This window comes from Mya arenaria, chromosome 6 (assembly GCF_026914265.1).
Source record: "Mya arenaria isolate MELC-2E11 chromosome 6, ASM2691426v1".
Taxonomy (NCBI): domain Eukaryota; kingdom Metazoa; phylum Mollusca; class Bivalvia; order Myida; family Myidae; genus Mya; species Mya arenaria.
In genome coordinates this window covers 65,173,755-65,193,925 of record NC_069127.1, presented here as the reverse complement: position 1 = coordinate 65,193,925, position 20,171 = coordinate 65,173,755, and the positions used below count along the sequence as shown (strand labels likewise).

At 33.4% G+C, this 20,171-nt stretch overlaps 2 protein-coding genes across 2 annotated transcripts in view; one reads left to right on the top strand and one right to left on the bottom strand.

Moving 5' to 3' along the window:
- The window catches only part of LOC128238327 (disintegrin and metalloproteinase domain-containing protein 10-like), a 232,165-nt gene that overhangs the window by 151,595 nt on the left and 60,399 nt on the right, over positions 1 to 20,171 (top strand). The gene's annotated exons all lie outside the window — the stretch shown is intronic.
- LOC128237970 (uncharacterized) overlaps positions 1 to 20,171 on the bottom strand; it is a 51,502-nt gene that overhangs the window by 7,423 nt on the left and 23,908 nt on the right. The window contains exons 2-10 of the mRNA XM_052953544.1: positions 6,540 to 6,597; positions 6,056 to 6,225; positions 4,703 to 4,858; positions 3,364 to 3,460; positions 3,031 to 3,174; positions 2,923 to 3,000; positions 2,577 to 2,716; positions 1,931 to 2,114; positions 1,479 to 1,620 (exon numbers count right to left, since the gene is read on the bottom strand). Coding sequence (XP_052809504.1) covers positions 1,479 to 1,620; positions 1,931 to 2,114; positions 2,577 to 2,716; positions 2,923 to 3,000; positions 3,031 to 3,174; positions 3,364 to 3,460; positions 4,703 to 4,858; positions 6,056 to 6,225; positions 6,540 to 6,597 — 1,169 coding nt within the window. The remainder of the gene's footprint in view (positions 1 to 1,478; positions 1,621 to 1,930; positions 2,115 to 2,576; positions 2,717 to 2,922; positions 3,001 to 3,030; positions 3,175 to 3,363; positions 3,461 to 4,702; positions 4,859 to 6,055; positions 6,226 to 6,539; positions 6,598 to 20,171) is intronic.

Here is a 20,171-nt window from a genome sequence, read left to right as displayed (position 1 = left end):
ATATAATATGAGTTGTTACGATAGCTATGGCCACTGTTGTACGGTCATTGGCTTGGACTGAAACAACATATTATGAGTTGTTACGATAGCTCTCACCACTATTGCACGGTCACTGGCTTGGACTGAAACAACATATTATGAGTTGCTACGATAGCTATGGCCACTATTGAACGGTCACTGGCTTGGACTGAAACAACATATTATGAGTTGCTACGATAGTTATAGCCACTATTGTACGGTCACTGGCTTGGACTGAAACAACAGAGGATGAGTTGTAACAAAAGTTATCAGCACTTCTGTACGGTCCTTGGCTTGAACTGAAACAACAGAAGATGAGTTGTTACGATAGTTATTAGCACTACTGTACGGTCCTTGGCTTGAACTGAAACAACAGAAGATGAGTTGTTACGATAGTTATCAGCACTACTGTACGGTGCTTGGCTTGAACGGAAACAACAGAAGATGATGTTACGATAGTTATTAGCACTACTGTCTGGTGCTTGGCTTGAACTGATACAACAGAAGATGAGTTGTTACGATAATTATCAGCACTACTGTACGGTGCTTGGCTTGAAATGAAACAACAGAAGGTGAGTTGTAACAAAAGCTATCAGAACTTCTGTACGGTCCTTGGCTTGAACTGAAACAACAGAAGATGAGTTGTAAGGATAGTTATCACCACTACTGTACGGTCCTTTGCTTGGACTGAAACAAAAGCGCATCAATTCAGTACGGTATTAATTTGTAGTACCGTCACGTGTGTCGCCTAACTTTGCACGAACTGTAACAAAAAAGATAGGTAGTAACAACACGTTATTCCACTACAGTAAGGTCCTTCACATGGATTGTTGGTAGAAATTATAGAAGTTGGGTAGTAACGGCAGATATCACCACGACAACAAGGTTATTCGATTTGACTATTACAACAGAAGATGGGCGATAGCGAACGGTATGTAACAATATAAGCTAGGAAGTTACGACAGGTTTCTCCTATAGACCTCAGTCCATGGCTTGGATTGAAACAACAGAAGATGCGTGCTAAAAGAAATATGACGATTACAGCACGGCCTTGATCTTGCCTAACAATACTAGATTAGATAACCCGTTGTAATCTTGCAGGAAAAAATGGATATGTATCATAATCTTTATTGCGCGGACAGTAATAAATATCAATGTTTAGTAGATAAGTTTTTAGACATAAAAACAAATCTGTATGAAATTGGTCATTTGCCTCCTTAGTCGTCAATAACACTGATTGTTTATCGTTTTTGACATATTTTTGATCTCCGCTGTTAAGATCTATGTACACTGTTTGGTGATGTAAGTCGATGTCAATAAAAAGGTTTCTGAACAGCTTTGCCGGTTAAAATGGATATAACAAGCATGCTTAGCTTGTTTTGTTTGCTTCTTTTATAGGCAATAGATATTTATATATTAATTTAATTACAATCTTAAGTAAAATCTTAACCATATTTTACCTGCATTGTGCATCTTGTTTCAGAGAGCATTCGTGTTTCGTTCCATTTCGATTACAACAGTTGTCAATATGACAAATTGAACCACAGTCACATTGTTCCCCTTCTTCCACAATGCCGTTACCGCAAATTGAAGTTCTAGGTTCTGTATTGTTTATAATGTATTGTTTCAGTAATGCAAACATTTAAATAAAAAAAACAGTATTAAGGAAGTATCAGCGCGTTTCATGGCCATTCTCTTATAGACTTCAGAAGATTAATACATGTAAAAAAACTACTTTTTGTAATGTTCTTTAAACTAACCTTTATCACACGTGCACAAAAGAGATGTTGCACATCCAACAGGTAATTAACGGTCGACTAGAAGTTTTTTACAATCATTTTCTTTATATACATAGCCATTGATGCATTTCTTAATTGATTGAAAACTACGTTCGGTAAAACCAATGACGTACCTTTGAAACATGACGTTGACGATTCTCTAGCTACAACAGTACCCATTTTATCTAAGCTGCAATTGGAAAATTTAAAATTGTTTTCACGGTCACCTGTCACCGCAACCTCGTGCATCAGAAAGTAGCCTTCATCCGGTTCATTTAGAATCGAATATTCACCGCATGCAGTTTTATTATTATCATGCTGAAAAAAGATATAACAATTAAAAAACAGTGAATATATTTTGTTCACTTAAGAAATATTTCAAAAAGTGATGTTCTTTATAACATTACCCTAGTATAGATAAATAATTGATACCAAAAGCAATATATTTCCGTATATTCTGATAAATTGATATTTGTTTATTAACACACACACCTGTTTTTGAAAGAAGAGAAGACATTCAATAAAAATATCATATTTAAACCTTAAAATCGTTTCTTATGACATCAAGGTTGATATATTTGTGTATATAGTTCGTTGTAGTTTGGGCCGTTGCCTTGTGCCCCTAAACAGGGATTACTTTATATGTTCGACTTCTGGGCTGTATTTTCATTGTATAATTTATTTACTAGAAGTCACAAACAAAATTAAAATCATTGAAAGGTTCGCATAGACTATACCGATGCAAAGCGTAGAAAAAACATAAATTATAGCAAACGTTACCGGTGCTCCAAATGCGTGGGCAACTTCGTGAGCAAACACCAGTTTTGTTCTTGTGTATGGCTGATAAGGAACTTCTTCGCTGACGTACAGGTTGACAAAAGCAACATTTGCCGTACTGCAAATACCACAGTCTGTGTGTTCTGTAAAATTTGATTGATAAGAATTTAAGTATATACCGAATGTTCTGGGTGATTGTGTATCACATCAACTAGGTGCATAGTTTAAGTTTGAACTATGAAACAGAAGAATATGCTTGCATTAACCAATTGTTTCGTATATGCATACGCATTACCAAATGTTCTTTTATTATAAAATTACTTTCAAATCAAAACAGGTGAAAACAAACCATCGTCTGGTGAGTATCCTAGCCCGTAAATGGGCACCGGCGTAAGGCCCTGGGTGATAGAACGAGCAGTGAACAACACTGAAAGGCACTATTGGAGTTTGTTGGTACTGGATGTCAACTCTTCATCTAAATAGTTCTTGTCATCTTGGTAACCGTCGTAATTGAAATTCTCTGTGCTTGAGTTGTAATCGCTGTCAGTATAGTTGGAGTCAGGATACTCATTGTCGTAGTTGTAATAATCTAACTTATAGTCTGGAAATGCCAAACATGACATTGTTTCTGTCTTTGGTATACGTGTTTTCCTACTTCGATAATAATAGTTATCATTTTTTTAACGATGCATAATTCAAGTAATACGAATATCGGATATTCTTAAAACCAAACTGAACTTAAATTTTCATATTGAGAAATATTAATAACAAACATTTAAACAGTACAAACCGTCTTGTGTTAGGAGAAATCCATCCAGAAGTTCCCTAAATGTTAAGTTCTCGTAACATACATTTAGTTTATCTTCACAGTGGCGTTCATCCCAAATCTAATTGTATAAAGGTTAATTATTTGCGTTTTTGATGTTTTCGTAACTCAAAATATGTTGTTATCAGTTGACAGGGTTAAAATTGTGCATTTTTAATGCCTCATAACCACTTATTTTGAATGACTCGTAGCCCCATAGTATGCAAGTATTATTTGACAGGGTGAAATATGATTATTTTTGTTGCTCCATTTCCCCATATTATGTTGGTATCGATTTAAAGGAATAAATATGTGCATTTGTGATATCTCGTAGCCTTATATTATGTTAGTATCATTTGTCAGGGTTAAATATGTGCCTTTTTATGCGTCGTAACCTTATATTATGTTGGTATCATTTTAAAGGGTTAACTATGTGCAGATTTGATGTATCGTAACCTTATATTGTGTTGGTATCATTTAAAAAGATTACATATATGCATTTTTTGATATCTTGTAGCCCCATATTAAGTTGATATCATGTTCAGAGTGTTTTTGAAAGAGTTTGAGATTTAATAAATATCAAACTCTTTTAAAAAACACTCTGAACATATTATTTATATATAATATAATCGCACACACAAGCTTTTTGAACCTGAAATATTGAATAGCCAAATTTTATCCGATTTTGGTTTATAACAAAATGTCTACCTTAAGTTACCGTACCTATAATGTATTGTGTCATCTATTTTAATGTTTTGTAAATACATCATTGAAGCAATGATAGTAAACGAAACTGCTTTGTATTCATGTGTCACGATTTTGAGACATTTCCAACTAATCATGGACATGAGGTGTCTCCTGGTTTGATCGCAGATGCTTCAAATTGTGCATAAAACAGGCTTATTATGCAAAACATTAATACTGGTATTTTATCATTTGTGTAAGTCGTTCTTAACGCCATTAATCAAAACTACCAACAAGACCCCCGTTTTTTAAAAAATCTGACAGTTAAACTTAACATCAACTGCTAGACAAAACCCAGCCGCTCTAGTTATAGAAATGCCACCCCGCCCTTTTACTGAGATAAAATAATAATAAATTCATTATAATTAAGTTCTATGTCATTTCATGGCATGTATCTTGAATGCATTTGTTTAATAACCTTATGTTGTAAATACATAAAAGTACGTGGTTAACCAATCCAAATGACTTCCTGAAAACCTTCGCCGAACGACCTTCGCAAATAATATGACTGCCTTGGCGACCGGTCAATTACCAAATGGTATACACAAGCAATTAAAAAAAATACACTAATATTACATACCATAATTTCCCCAACTTCGAACTGGAAACCACTGGTTGTGAACTCATCAGCTTTTTCATGATTGACTGTGAACTTTGTTTCTTTAAATATTCCATATAGCACTTGCATATGGTCCCTAATCATGTAATGGATTTCATTCACCGCTCGTATCTTATTCTAGAAGCAAAAAATTCACAACATTAAAGTGTCAATCTTATTCAAAGTCAATGCATATACATGTATGACACACCTAAATGTTAAGTGATAACCATTTAACTACTTACTTAATAATGCATTTATGAAAAATATTAATTACTAACACTATTGTTACCATAAGCTGAACACGCCAAAAATATTAAATTATTGGTGAGTGCTTAACGATTTACTGTGATCTATTTATGTCTCAAAATATAGAAACACCGTGTTTTCTGCACTTTTTCTCAAATTAAGCACGGTATCCTTCACATGAACCATAATTTGTCCTTTATTCATATATTTTTGTACATTAAAACATTTATATAAGTTATGGTAAATCTTATTTAGGAGTAATTGTGCATCTTTAATGCGCAGATTCAAAATCTTCTCGATGAGCTAGATATCGCATGAGAGTTCTCTGGATCAATATCTTCTTTAAATAAATTAATATCAACCCTAGGCCCTACACCATTCTCTGTTATGTTCCAAATTAACATAAAAGCATGTTCTATATATTAAGAACATTTTGAAAAAAATACCAAATAAAACATAACCAGAAGAAATGCCATACAATGAGACTGAAAGAAATCCAACTTTAATTTTGTTGATTATCAAAGGGCTTTTTATTTGGAATTACTTCAATTACTTCCAATAGATGAATTCAACCAAGTGTTGTTTTTTTACCATTGGCATGTCTGAGATTGTATTTCCATGTCAAAAACCTAAACATATTTATTACCTTAGAACTTTTAACAAAAGATAATGCCCACAGACATTTATATCATAAAACGTGATAGCATTCTGATTTGTTGCCCAGCCGATGAAAGGAGTTGGTTTGTACAAAGGTACCATAATAAAATATATAAAATATGATAAAAAAAATATGATTTGTTAAATCTTCTATACACCCTTTTACTGGCACAAAACGAAATACTTTAGAATATATTTACGAAACCTCGTGTAGCGCATGTCCAAACGTATCAAATATTCAAAAGTGAAATGTCGAAATTTACTATGATCTTTGTCTGTTTTAATAATTTTACAGCTGTACCTTGGCTACCGGGTTTGTCCAGTGTGTCGTTTTTAAAATTTGAGTGGGTTGGTCTGCATTACCCCTTATACAATACTCCTCAAAAGCTCATATGTGTATGTCATTTGAATAGATGGTCCAAATAATACCTGCGCATGTTTGTCCATATCATGCCTCCAAACGAACGGGCCGGTAGTAAATTTGATTGTACAGACCCGCTTCTTAGAACTGTTTTCTGTATTTTCTCTCCTTGTTTCTTTTGGGGTTGATCTCCTTTCTCGTGGCTCGCTGATTTTGCGTAAAAGTGTATGCTTTCGACCTGCTTGAAAACACAAATGGAACTTTAACATTTACGCAATGTAAACTAATGATAATGATAATGAGTGCTTTGTTACTATATCTTTTGCCAATAATTCGTGTCAAAAGGTTGTGTGATTTGTTTTGTTCATGTTTCGATAACACGACCACTATACAGTGCGGTTCAAGATAAAAGAGTTTTATTGGAATCGAAATTTTGATACCGCTTTGATTATGACAAAAAATACATCACTTTATGAGACTGTTTTCGGTAATTTCTGAACAAAGTATTTATAAAGATAGCAATGATTATTTTGAGATACTTTTTGTACATACCTGTAATGAAATAAATGGCTTGTGATGGTTTGTGATGATCTGATGTAATGACAAATCTCTGGAAAAAAGGAACACTGTCAATCATAAAACTGACAAAACAAATACATATAATATTGTTGTAATTTTTCCGCAAAGCATCTTCGATAATTTCTCAGCTAGTTGACTATTTCATTTTAGTTGTTCTTGCATGACTCTTGTTAAACGCGCAACCGGGTCCCATTTAAAGTATCATTTATTCCAATTATGTAAAAAAATAATCGTAGTTAATGATAAAATCCACAAATATGTACCTTTTAAAGTCATGTTCAGTGTATATCACAGACCAAAATATGGCTGGCCTTTTGAGAACCCAAGATGTGGGAAGGATGTAAAATATTTCCTCCCCTTTTGATGAAATAATACCCTGCAAAACTCCATTATGGACGGCGCAAGTAACGAGACTGTCCTGCAGTCCTGAAAAGCATAATTGCCGTTAGAATTTGAAAGAATATTATCATTTAAGTGTTGATACCCACTTACAAATTAGGATTCAGCGAACAAAAACAAATATGTATGCAGTTAAATGTTAATCCATTAAAAATTGTTCGCTTTCCACCGAATCATTACACAAGTCTGGTTCGGGCCATTGCTCATATTCATCTTTATGTTGTTGATGATATCCTAATTGTGATATTATTTTTTTAGCAGTGAACAATGTTCAATGGTTACGACGTAATGGCATTCTTGATTTGCATTTCTTATCAGTAAAATATGTAATGGTAAATATAAGCTTATTTTTGAAAATAGAAAATCTTTGACAAACTCAACAATGTTGTCTTTATTTTGAAGGTACATAGGGGAGACAAGATCAGTAGCGGACCAAGGTTGATTTCAGGACAGTTGCTCTGGGGTGCTCCGAACTTTCATCCGGGACATTACAGTATATCAATATCATATGGCAGCATGTATGCCATTGATATTGTCAACCCGAGAGCATTCTGCTTCGAGGGTTGACAATATCAATGTCACACATGCTGTCATATGATATTGATTTTAATATACCGAACAAAATTAAGTACATCAAAAACATTTTACAATGTGTTAATTCATTTAATTAAACAATGTTTACTTGCTGACAGTTCCTGTCGTATGATGTGTGGTTGTACACATTGAATAGTGAGGTCACTGCTGTATGTGTGTAAGGGAGGCAATCACGTCATGATTTAGCTAAAATTTGAAGCAGTTATTTGCCCTAATATGACATTGAAATATCACTGCGGTCACATGACCTGACAGTGAATTTTTGCATGGTCACGTGTCAAAAAGGTTGAAAATGATTCTGGTAGTAAAATATATGTTTTTAGGGTAATGGGATTTTACCATTGTAGGCAAAAGTGAGGCATACATATGGAAATTATCTACCTCGAAAACTCTGGGACGCTGAGATGAGCTTCAGATGAAATTTGTCAATGCAGACGTATTTTTTGAGATTTTTTAAGCAGAACATAGTCTTGACCTTCACGATGGTTGGCGATATTCATACTTTCTCAGACTTTTTTCTGCAACTACCTAATTAATGTATTTTAATTGATAGAATTGGCGAACTATTGGGCGAATAACTGCTTCCTAATACAACTTTTATTTTAACTTAAGCTTAAGCTTGAAATGGTTGTACAAATTAAATCATTTCGAGTAGAAAGTATTTACCATACACTTTTGTCTTTGTTAAAAGTATCAAAATACAGAAAATAATCATTTGGGTATTATACCTTGAATGGCCTAGAATCTGAACTAAAATCTTGTGTTTATGATTTGTATGTTGAAACGAAAAAAAGATAAACAAGTAACTTTATGAAAATAGCTTTCTCAAAATGACATTATTTGCAGTGATAATGCTGTCCAGAGATATACCGTTAATCACCGTTGCTTAGAGTAAACCTGTTTTCAAGATTCGCTAGCACCAAATCGACCTTGCTAAGAGTAAACCTGTTTTCAAGATTCGCTAGCACCAAATCGACCTTGCTTAGAGTAAACCTATTTTCAAGGTTTGCTAGCACCCAATCGACCTTGCTTAGAGTAAACCTGTTTTCAAGATTCGCTAGCACCCAATCGACCTTGCTTAGAGTAAACCTGTTTTCAAGATTCGCTAGCACCCAATCGACCTTGCTAAGAGTAAACCTGTTTTCAAGATTCGCTTACAGCCAATCGACCTTGCTAAGAGTAAACCTGTTTTCAAGAATCGCTTACAGCCAATCGACCTTGCTAAGAGTAAACCTGTTTTCAAGAATCGCTTACAGCCAATCGACCTTGCTAAGAGTAAACCTGTTTTTAAGAATCGCTTACAGCCAATCGACCTTGCTAAGAGTAAACCTGTTTTCAAGAATCGCTTACAGCCAATCGACCTTGCTAAGAGTAAACCTGAAACAAGAATTGTTAAGAGAAGTTCCATAATTCAGAATAACCAGGATATATTTAAATTGAAGTTTACCAGTCACATGTCCCAAAAGTACTGATGCCTCAAATAAATTGGATTTCGTGTGATACTCGTGGACCATGTCTTCTATGTTGGACGGATGAGATTCTTTATGTAAATGCAATGTAAAGTCCCTGAAAAGAGATATTCTATAATGTTCGATATTTTCGAGAAATAAAACAGTGCTTTAAACGTTGTTATGGGAATTTGACTGATAACGGCTCCGTTACTCACTTTACACTTAGTTGTGATTTTGTCAGCAAAATGTTAAAATTGCTTCAATAATTTGCCTGTTTCCTGGCGAGAAATATGTTAAAGATGTTTGATTAAAAGGGGAGATGTTTCAACAATGGTACTTTTCAATTTTTTAATGACCTAGTACGTTTAAAAAGGAAGCCAATTTTGACCAAAGTTTTCAATTCAGTTACAAGCCAATGAATATACATTTCTCCCTTCACGGATTGAATTATATGTTTTCCATTTGAGTTGTTAAACGACTATCTTACCTGTTAAGTGCATGAAACAAAATCTGCAAGGATGTGTTGTGTGATTTATGTAGGGTATAATTCAACTGCACTTCTTCTCGGTTGTAATAGATCGGCTTGAACTGCAATCGTTGTTCGTCTTGGTTTGACGGACGAGCTTAAAAATAAATTTACATAATCAAGACAAACCTATGAAATTTGAAACTGGGTAGCATTTGTGACAAAGGTTCGTTGAAGGTATCAAACATAATTTGTCGGAGGACATCCGGTAATATTTTGTTTGATACCCCTGAGATTATTGCGATTACATAACTAGGCATGAAATTGAAGGCATTGATTCACAATCATATGAATATCAGACGTATTGGTGGTTTATCCAAATGCAATTTCACAGATTGTGGCATTGGTGTGTGTGTATGGGGGGGGGGGGGGGTGAAGGGGGGGGGGGGGGTAGTGGGTCGCATCCGTCTACTCCCATGTTTTGACGTGCTTCCATTGTGTACTCTATTCATATTTATATATATATCACTTTCATATTCATACTATGAAAGGCAGGTCCATCTGAAGAACCAAATACATTCTGAACAAATCGGTTCATATGAAAGCTCGGTTCACGTTCTAAACACTGCTTACCTTACCTATAACGGGACATGTTAAATATTTGATAAGTAACTATAATACCCTTACAGATATATCTATCTCCGTAAGCGCAGTAATAATTCTTAAGAAACACATAAAAGGTGTTTAGTGCAATTGCATGGAAAAATATTCACATAATTTGTTGCGTTAAGCTTGTCACAATGGGCTACAATGCGCGTGTTACCAATGTATGCTGATTGCTTTTAATTCAATGAAGAAATATAAACTCATTTATAAACAAGTAACATCTTTTCAAGACTTCATGATTTATTTTGCTTTCAAAAATGACAAATTTTGCACTAGCTAAGAAAAGTAAATAGTAAAGGGGGATGACGGGACCATGAAATATTTGTATAAATTTAGACAAAAGCAGCGAAATTTAATTGTTTAACATTGAGATGATTTTTTCCAAGCATGTTTCATACTATCCTATATCCAATTCATTTATCAATCTTCTTTTATAATCGAATTCCATTTTTATGTATCGAGTTGCGAGTTGCCGGTCGCAGTAAAGGATTTCAATAATACCACATCTTTTATAGTTAGTTGTTTAAATGCTCTAGTTATTACATAACTTTTACTTTCTGACTAATTACATCAATACAAAAGTGCTAAAGACCTAGCCCGACATCTTTATTGTATTGATAGAACTCGTTATAAAATTTATAAGGTTGCCAACATTCAATAGACTTATCAAAATACCCATTTTTCAATTGAATAGTTTGAAAATCAAATCAAATACATCTAAAAGTAATTTTTACATGGAAACTCAGGTATTCACTATTGAAAACTAAAAACACCTATTTGACACCTAGTTATAGGGTTATTTGAGCCACAGGTTTGTCATACTAGTATATCAGTGGATTCTTTACTTAAAAACACGAAACCCAGGTATTATTGTAAAAGGTTTTATATTACGTTATGCATTTTTTTCTTCTTTCACCACTAAATGAGATAGGCTTGGTTGGGTGAAATCACTGGTTCGCTATTTCTCTACACGCAAACATTTATTGTATCATTTTCATCAGATGTTACATGATACTTTGAGGGTATTTCATTGTCTGAACATGCAGGGTAATGCAATGATATAACTTAAATAGAATCGATGTATTTTAAACATTAACGTAACACAAATGGATTGTTGATATGTATTTTTTTATATCCGTTTTTTTCGTTTCAAGTAAATCTCGTTATTAAATTATGTACATTAGTAATAAAGAGTTTTCATCTGTATGCATTTCGCACAATGAAATGATGAATAACATTAAGTAATACACATTAATAGTATAAATAATAATTTATTAATTAGATACAGAGACAATTTACTTAAACACTAAACTTGTTATTCAATGGATCACAAGATCCACAAACGCAGTAGGAAGTAGCCATTTTCAAGCACGCATCAAAGGAATTATAGTTTATTAATAATTTGCAAGATATAGGTGATAATTAAAGACGTTGAGCATTCGTGTATACAAACAAATGCAGTGTATAACAAGGAAATTCATCTATACAACACATTTAAGGCCAATGAAATTGCCGACAATTTCACCTTTCGCGAGTGTTGTAAGGTCAGCGCACTGTAACCCATCTGATATCCCAGACCCATATTGTGTGTTGACAATGTATCAGCCAATTAGGTTGTATTTTAAGTCACTAAGATGACCTGAGTTAACATTTTGGTGATTTAGATAGGTTTGTTCGCCCATTCTTAATCACTAAAATTTTAATTCTTGATATCTAACTATTAGTTGTATGACTTTTGTTATAACCATTTAGCACCCGCATTTCATTCATTTATCTCATTTACTATCTATACAGCTTTTACTATTATATTTTTTATCACAATAGTTACATAGATAAACATTTTGCCTATCATATATCATATACCTGTTTTATTCTTTGTCTTCCTATTGTCTGTTTCATATTCATTACCATATTACGGTAGTCACATGTATAAACATTTTGTTAACGAGACGCCATGATACATTAGTAAAAACATATGTTTTGTTCAGTTCATAAACACATTTATCTTTGCATCCTACACTATATATTAAATAGATTAACAAGAATACCAGAAGCTATTCATACTTTGCAGAAATTGGACACATATATTTAATTCGGGCTGTGTTAAATTGTCAAGATGTTGGAAATAGATGCAGCTGCATTTCAAGTTGATAAAGAGAACATACTTCCACTTCAGTACGTGAATTTAGGAAATAAATGTCGTCATGAAAAAGACATACGAAGCAAAGTAAAAAAAACTAGTTTAATTTTTTAAAGTCCAATAGCACTGTTCATACAGACTTCGCTTATTAAACACCGTTAAAGTTTGCGGCATTTAAATACTTTAATCTAATAAGTATGTGATTTACACGTTAGGGATTGTCTTCATTATTCGTGACCTATTTATGTAAATACTGAGTCAGCTCATGTCTCAATGAAATTTTTGGATTTCCACTGACACTTCCCCTTGTAAACATAGCTTAAATTACATGAAGTCTTGGAGTTGTAATACAAGTAATGATTGTATAATATGATTGTGGTTAATGAAAACCTCCGAGAATGATTCCTCTAATGTAAGTTTTAAACAGTAAATAGTAAAGCCTTTACCTTAAGATATTTGGGTTATTCAATTATTGTTGAACATATTTATATATATATAATTAATTAATATTCATCGACGCTAAAAGATTATTATGAAGTCTTCTCTCATATTATAATGAATGCTTTAAAATTAAGAAATAACACAATTTAATTGATTTTAAGTAATATTTTGTCGATTTATGATACTATCTGTCGTCATGCTTTTGATTATTATTAAGACAACGGAATGAACAAAAAAATAAGGTAACAATTTAGTATTTTCTGATATTCCCAATTTCAGGAATAGGAAGTGAAAGTAAACATTTATTTTGAGCTTACATGGGCATATTTATCAACTGTATATTTGAATAATATATACAAATTAACGCAAGAAAAAGAGGTTGATGAAGACACTTGTGATTTGGAAAATATTTTAACACCTTTTCGTTTTCGAGCTGTAATCAAATTATCATCGTGTTTCACAAACACTATCAAAAGCGGATTTAAAAACACAATGTCACCTTGGTGGAGAGAATGTTTTCATGTGATGCCTTGTAGTAGTAGTGTAGTGGTAGTGGTCAGAGAAGTCTGCATTCTTCATGTGAGGAATCCTTTGATGAAGTTATGACAGCCTCCCTTCACACCTAAAGCATTCAAACAACTGACTGATGGTTTCCTTAAGAATTGTAACTTTCTTAAATATTGTGCTGCGATTGATAGAAAAGCGCATAGCAATCAGACAGCCTGCCAGGTCTAATTTATTATATTATAATTATAAGGGATTTTTCAGCATCATTGACTGACCATTGATTTTCTTGCTCTACAGAAGCAGCCTTTCTCGCACCTTAGATATTGTTCACTTTCCGCTTGGCAATACGACGTCATGTAAAAAAGGAGAAATCTAGAAGACAAATCGACCCCATCTCGTTTTGTCAATTTTATATGGCGTCAAGAAACGGCCGGATGCGGAACTACCCTTGCGGGAATCTTCAGACGACTTCGGAAGCACGCGCAAAGATGCGCTTTAGTTTGCATTTTTGTATTCATAATCGCTATTGGGAAAAAAAACAAGGATGTTTCGCGCGACCAAACGCAGTTTAGCGACTCACTTCGTAAAATAGTTTCCACAAATAGTTTTGCAAAGTTTACATTTCAAATTATGTATCACATTTCAAACAGTTTCGGTCAAATTTTGCCAGAATTGCGATATTTACCCGATTGGACAGGCTGCGTTTAATGATTTTGCCTATGTGTGAGTATCTATAAGTACCTAAGCATCCCGCATTTACAAATACTTGCGTAGGATAATGCACACAAACCTTCTAGCAAACCGGACCTGCATTTTACTCTTGTCTAGCTATGCCCCTGCTATACCCAATACGCTTAGTTCTGTTTTGTTTCCACCGAAAATGTTTCGTTTTATATGTAGTTTTCGCATTCATGTTTTCATCGTCACATAAATCTTTATCAATAATCCTTCGAACTCGTTTCGATTTCTTTCTTAAATTGACTATGACAGTTCTGTTAAGTTAGGTTTTCACAAAGGCATTTATTCTCAAAAGCGACAGAACAACTTAAATATTGAGAAATAGGCAATAATGTTAACCGTAGATGTCTGGGAAACACATAAAATTTTGATATGATTTGAAAGGGTTCTAAATGCTGATTGTGATATAAGTGTTGGTCCAACGTTAACATATCCGTTCACTCTACATAAAACTCTTTCAATATCCGAACTAGTATGTGGCCAGTGAGATCCAACATTTACATAATAGAGTAGTGGATATTGGTTGGTACTTTTCGTATTGTACTACACTGCACTATTTAATGATTCAGAAAGTGAGACAGTTAAGATTGAAATTGATATTGCGAAATTACACGCTGACTGTCAGACTATATCTATCGTGTACATGTATGGGATTGGTTTTGGATTCTGGGAAGCCATTATGAGTCAAAATGTTTATGAGTTTATATGATTTATAATTTCACGATATTCGAAGAAGTTCCGGTTCCGGTATAAACACCTGTATTTTTTCACCTGAGAGAAAAATATTATATAAATCGAGTTTAAAGTGAATTCCCGGCAGCATGAACATACAGTATTAGTCGAATGAATGGTAATATATAATAAAGAATCATAATATAGACACTTAATTGTCATAGTTTAATACTAATGAAGAGAAATACACGATCCAAATCCAAGAAGCGTAAGGTGACCTCCCCTGATCAGGTGAAAGTCAATAAAAAGTACAAACACATTAAAAGCAAGGAGATGATAGTAGTGAATCTGAGATTATCACTAGTGTAACAGTGTACATAGTAACATAAGTGACTGGTTAGAGCTTCCAGGTATGTCAGATCAGGATACAATCGCCGTTGACAATACGGTGTCTGAGTTGCACGACGCTAGCCTCAATACAACAGTGTAGGCTGGGCTACACACAACATTATCAACCCGGTATCTGCTTAATCAATCTCATTACAATCCGAAATATCACAGTTAGTCCATGCAAATGTTGAATAAGCAGTTAAACCACTTGTAGATCAGATAAACGACTTGACCACTTAAGTGAACAATCTCTAAGGTCAACTATCCACTATGTCAATGTCACAAGAGAACCTGCAGCAGTATAGTCGACGCCATAATGTCGGATATGCAACGTCCCAGAAAATGCAGGAGAATCCACGTACGACATAGTTCTGCAGGTTGCAAAGGACGGGGGTTCCTCAGTCACCCCCCCCCCTCTGTGATATCAATCGATCTCATCGCACAGGCCCGCGCCGAGATCCTGCTGGTGATAACCTGAAACAGAGAGACATATTGGTACAATTTACAAATTACAAAGCCAAGATAAACTTCATGCAATCACGTAAAGTTCTCCGTGAGAAAAAGATCTCAGTGTACTTGAATGAAAATTTGATACAATCAAGACGTGAATAAGCATTCCACTGCAGAGCGCTCAAACGAAACGCTAACTCCCCTGTAATGGACACTTGGACACACGATGGGTCAGTGCTCATAAAGACCCAGGCGTATTTCACCTAAAAGTAGCTAAGCAGCTGAGTTTTTTCTAACCAGTTTTAGTAAAAATCATAAGAATGTTTTATAATTATGTTTAAAAGTATGATACATTTAATTATAAGACAGACATTTTAGATAAGTTAATTATGTTTATCATTTTGAATTCAAGTCCAAGACAAGTCAAATGTTTTTTTATAGAGTAATGCCTCCGGCCCGTAATACAACCTATACAATACATAACATAAAGTCTATATACGTGTGTCTACGTATTGACACTCACTATTCTTTGTAAAAAAAATATTAAAACATTTACGAAGAATACTATATGTTTTATTATGTCATCGTTTAGATTTTACATAATATTAATGAAGTTTTGCAAGTCTTGCCTACCTGTGTACCACGAATAGTTATAATATTGCCTTTCTGTCTGAATTGCAACATTGAAAGAATACATGCAATTCATCCTCTACACATCTAATTTCAAAACTAATTAAGCAATATCTACACACTCGATTGTCCCTTGCGATGCCCAAATGTCGACCAGTTTCAACAAAAAATTTATGGCTAGAACATCTTGATCTCGCTTACGATTTCCCTTACAAAAAATGGTAGATTGATACATAAAAAAATGTAACAAAGTTTTAAAATATTTATATTTGTAACATCGTGTTGAGTATCTTATATTTTCGAACCAGTTTTGTCTTTTACAATCAACTTACCTTTGTTAATTGATGTTAAAAAATCACAAACATTTCAAGCTTCCAAACTTAGTCAAACAAATCCAAAACCATATTGGTATATTTTTATTTACAGATATAACCCAATTTTTCCTTCCAATGTCATCATGACGTTTAAGCATTAAATAGCAGTTTCTTGGATAACGTTTATAAGACATATATAGTAGTTTGCACTAGTATTTAAATAATTTTATATGATAATCAATACATAAAAGAAATATTCCATAAGTCCCACGCTCGTATGAACGCAGTGGCCCACCATTTCTTAACACGATTATTTTTATATTCTTCTGATTGATATTCATACCTGTATTTGCATAGAATTCCAAAATAAAATTTGATATTAATTGTAGTTCAATAGCAGTGTCAGCGGAGTTCGCCACGTCATCTGAAAAAAATTACATACTATATCTTTGATTTGTTCAGTAATGAAAATGCCCGTACGTCCCTTTGACCCTAGGAAGAAAGATAACTCATTTATATATAGATTTAAAAGTAATTGTACTGGTTACGTCCACTTGTATCGTGACAACGTTACAAATAAAGGGTTGTGTAACTGTGTCTTTAAATGCTTTAAACATCTTACGAACATGACATTTTATTTAGATATTCTTACAATCAAAGTACTTTCACTATCACAGATAATAATCAATTGTAGATAACGAAAGATCCTAAAAACTAAGTAGTGCCCTCATATCAATGAGCTTATTGTAAGATCGATTTTTTTAATCTGATATCGTTGGTTGTAATGAGATATAGTTTGAAACAAAGGAATGTTTCCACAAGTTAAGTTTTATATTGTTTATGGTGTATTAATTAAACATGAACATAACATTTATTTTCAATAACATGAGAACTGATTTTTGTATAATATGATATATTTATTTACAACAATTTTCTGATATATTGTATTTTTAACATGTAAAAATGTTTTCATCCGATACAAAGAATATTGTGGTACGACTTTACACTGTCGTGCATGTTTCAGTTATTTATTGCAAAAATATACTGAAACATCTTTTTTGAAGTGTTATTCGATCTAGAATCCGTATTCGAATACCGTTTGAAGTATGATATTCAATCTTGCACTGACATACGCGTTCATGGTAACAAGGCCAAATGATTACAACACCCAATACTGAAATCAATACACAGTGTGTGTGATTAATTCATGCTTTAATTTAATAGTTTGCTCCCGCGATGTAACGAATTATTTCGCATACATTGGCCAGATTTATCAGAACTTTGTCAAAGTTATCAGTGTGATTAGAGACATCGTTGTAAACTTTGAAAGGTGAACTATTTTCCGATGTGCAGATAAATATAAATAAGGCAAGTACAGTTAAATCATTTGTCTCAAATCATTCTATATATTAATACTTCAGATCAAAAATCTATCAGTAAAACTTCTAGAAAAATAAATGTTTAAACGTTGTTTTATTACGTTCGGGACAATCGGCCCTGTGTGTATAAATATTGATGTATGAACATACAATGAGGGCTGTCTCTCCGCTATAATGTTAATATTAGTGTTTGTTTAGGAGTTCAGCCCAAAAGTATGTGATATCAAAATAATTGTCTCATTTAACACACATGTCCTCGTTCATTCCACTAAAAATTAACATGACATGACCTTGTTTGTTATACTATTTAAGATGTAATTCTGGTATCGTTTTTTCTGTCCATAAAACCATTTCGACTGATAACTAAATAATACTAGATCACATTCCAAAAATTATACATATGTATCAAATACCTTTAAGACAAATTTTCCTTATTTCTGTATATGAAATGGTCGATATGATAGGGGTACAAATGAACTCTTTTTTTGTCGATGATAATTCCAAACATCAATCCACAGTTCAAATGTCATTGTCAATGTCAAATTATTTTCTGACACTAAACGCATAATGCGACTAAAATAACACAAAGTAAAAAACTAATGTCATCAGCACAGTCTGCACCTCTTATCATGCTCAAGTATGTTTTGATCTAATACTATCACAAATATACCCGCGGTGCTCATGCTGTCATAGCTTTATACGCACGAAAAAAATGTAGGATATGTATTTTCTTATTTTATTTCTGATTGAAGTCGGACTCGAGAAGTGAACTCGTAACATTGTATATCATACGTTGCATTAAAGCTTGGCTACTGAACATGTTAGCAATCAACCTTTGCCATATACACATGACAAACTAAACCTTAGTGAACTGTTTATATGATTTCGTTGTCTTTGTATGGGCCGTGCTGTCATAGCTTTGACGTAAATGTATGACACTGTATTGCGTTTTTGACCCTTTTCAACCTCATGTTCAATTTGTTTAAATGATCCTTTTAATACGTTATTGTTGTTTATTCCAGAGGAAAACAAATGCCCTTTGACTAAATATTGGATGATTGTTGTAAGCACATTAAATGCAACTAGCTTTCACAAACATTAAAGGTGAATCGATTAAGATGATAGCGGCGGTATCTGGCGGCATGCTGTGTTATTTCTACAAAATACTTTAATCAGCCTGGTAGGTATTCCAAATTGTTATTATTTAATGTGGTTTGACAAAATCAATATGAGTGATTAGCCTGAAATTGCAATCACCACATAGAGGAGACAGTGTGCTCAGTGGCAGAGCTTGACAAACTGAAAGAATACTTGAATACCACACAGAAACATGTATCGATATTCTTATTTTGATTTGTTAAGGATGTTAAAATATGAGGGTGTCGAAAGGCAAATATAAATAATTATGCATATGTAAGATGAAGGATGTATATGTAAGCTTAAAATATTCTATGCTTCTGTCTATGTTTTCTTGTAAGTGATATTTTATCAGACGAGTTAAACTATATGTTCCAATATCTTTTATCAACACGCTACATGCTGTTGGGTACAAAATACGTCGTTATGATATTTTATCTGTTCTTTCACTAATGCCTGCACAACACTCACCAACATGACTAAATGTTTAGTTGTATGATTTATATAGCGATATATTTCTAATATATCTCAATACAAAAAATACTACATTAACTTTAACATTGATCCTAACCTTTCTGGCCAAGATAATCAAAATTGTCAATCAAATCAAAGTTCTAACCAGTCGTAAATGGTTAATTATAGGAAGAGGGAAGTAAAGTTTCATGTAATAAAATAACGTTAAGACTAGATAGAACCAGACCTCAACTGCCATATTCTCGTTTTACCAAAAAACGTTTCAAAAATACGATTAATTGAATACGGTCATTGATTCAATTCAATGATTGTGTACTGTGTCAAATGTATTACGACATCATCAACGATTCTTTGTATATGTTTAAAATTTCAAATACATTTGTAGGTAAATTATATTATTTTTGATTTTAAATAAATGAAAGTTAGTTTGGCTTAATCTTATGATCTTTAATTTCATTTGAAAAATAGGATAAGCATTGGTGAGGAAATGAATGTGTTAGAGGGGTAACAATGGTATATCTTGGTTTATAAATCGAGGAGCTACTGGTCCATATACATTGTGTCCAAGTCTGAGAACGATCGGTTAAGACACGTGGATGCTAGAGTGGTAACAAACACATTTGTTATGACGGACTGACGACGGATAAACAACAATCACAAAAGCTCACCTATGACCAATTCGTAGTCCGGTGAGATTTAATGATTACAATATTGTACTGTCAAAAGTTGAACTAAACTCTTGCAGACATGTTAAGGG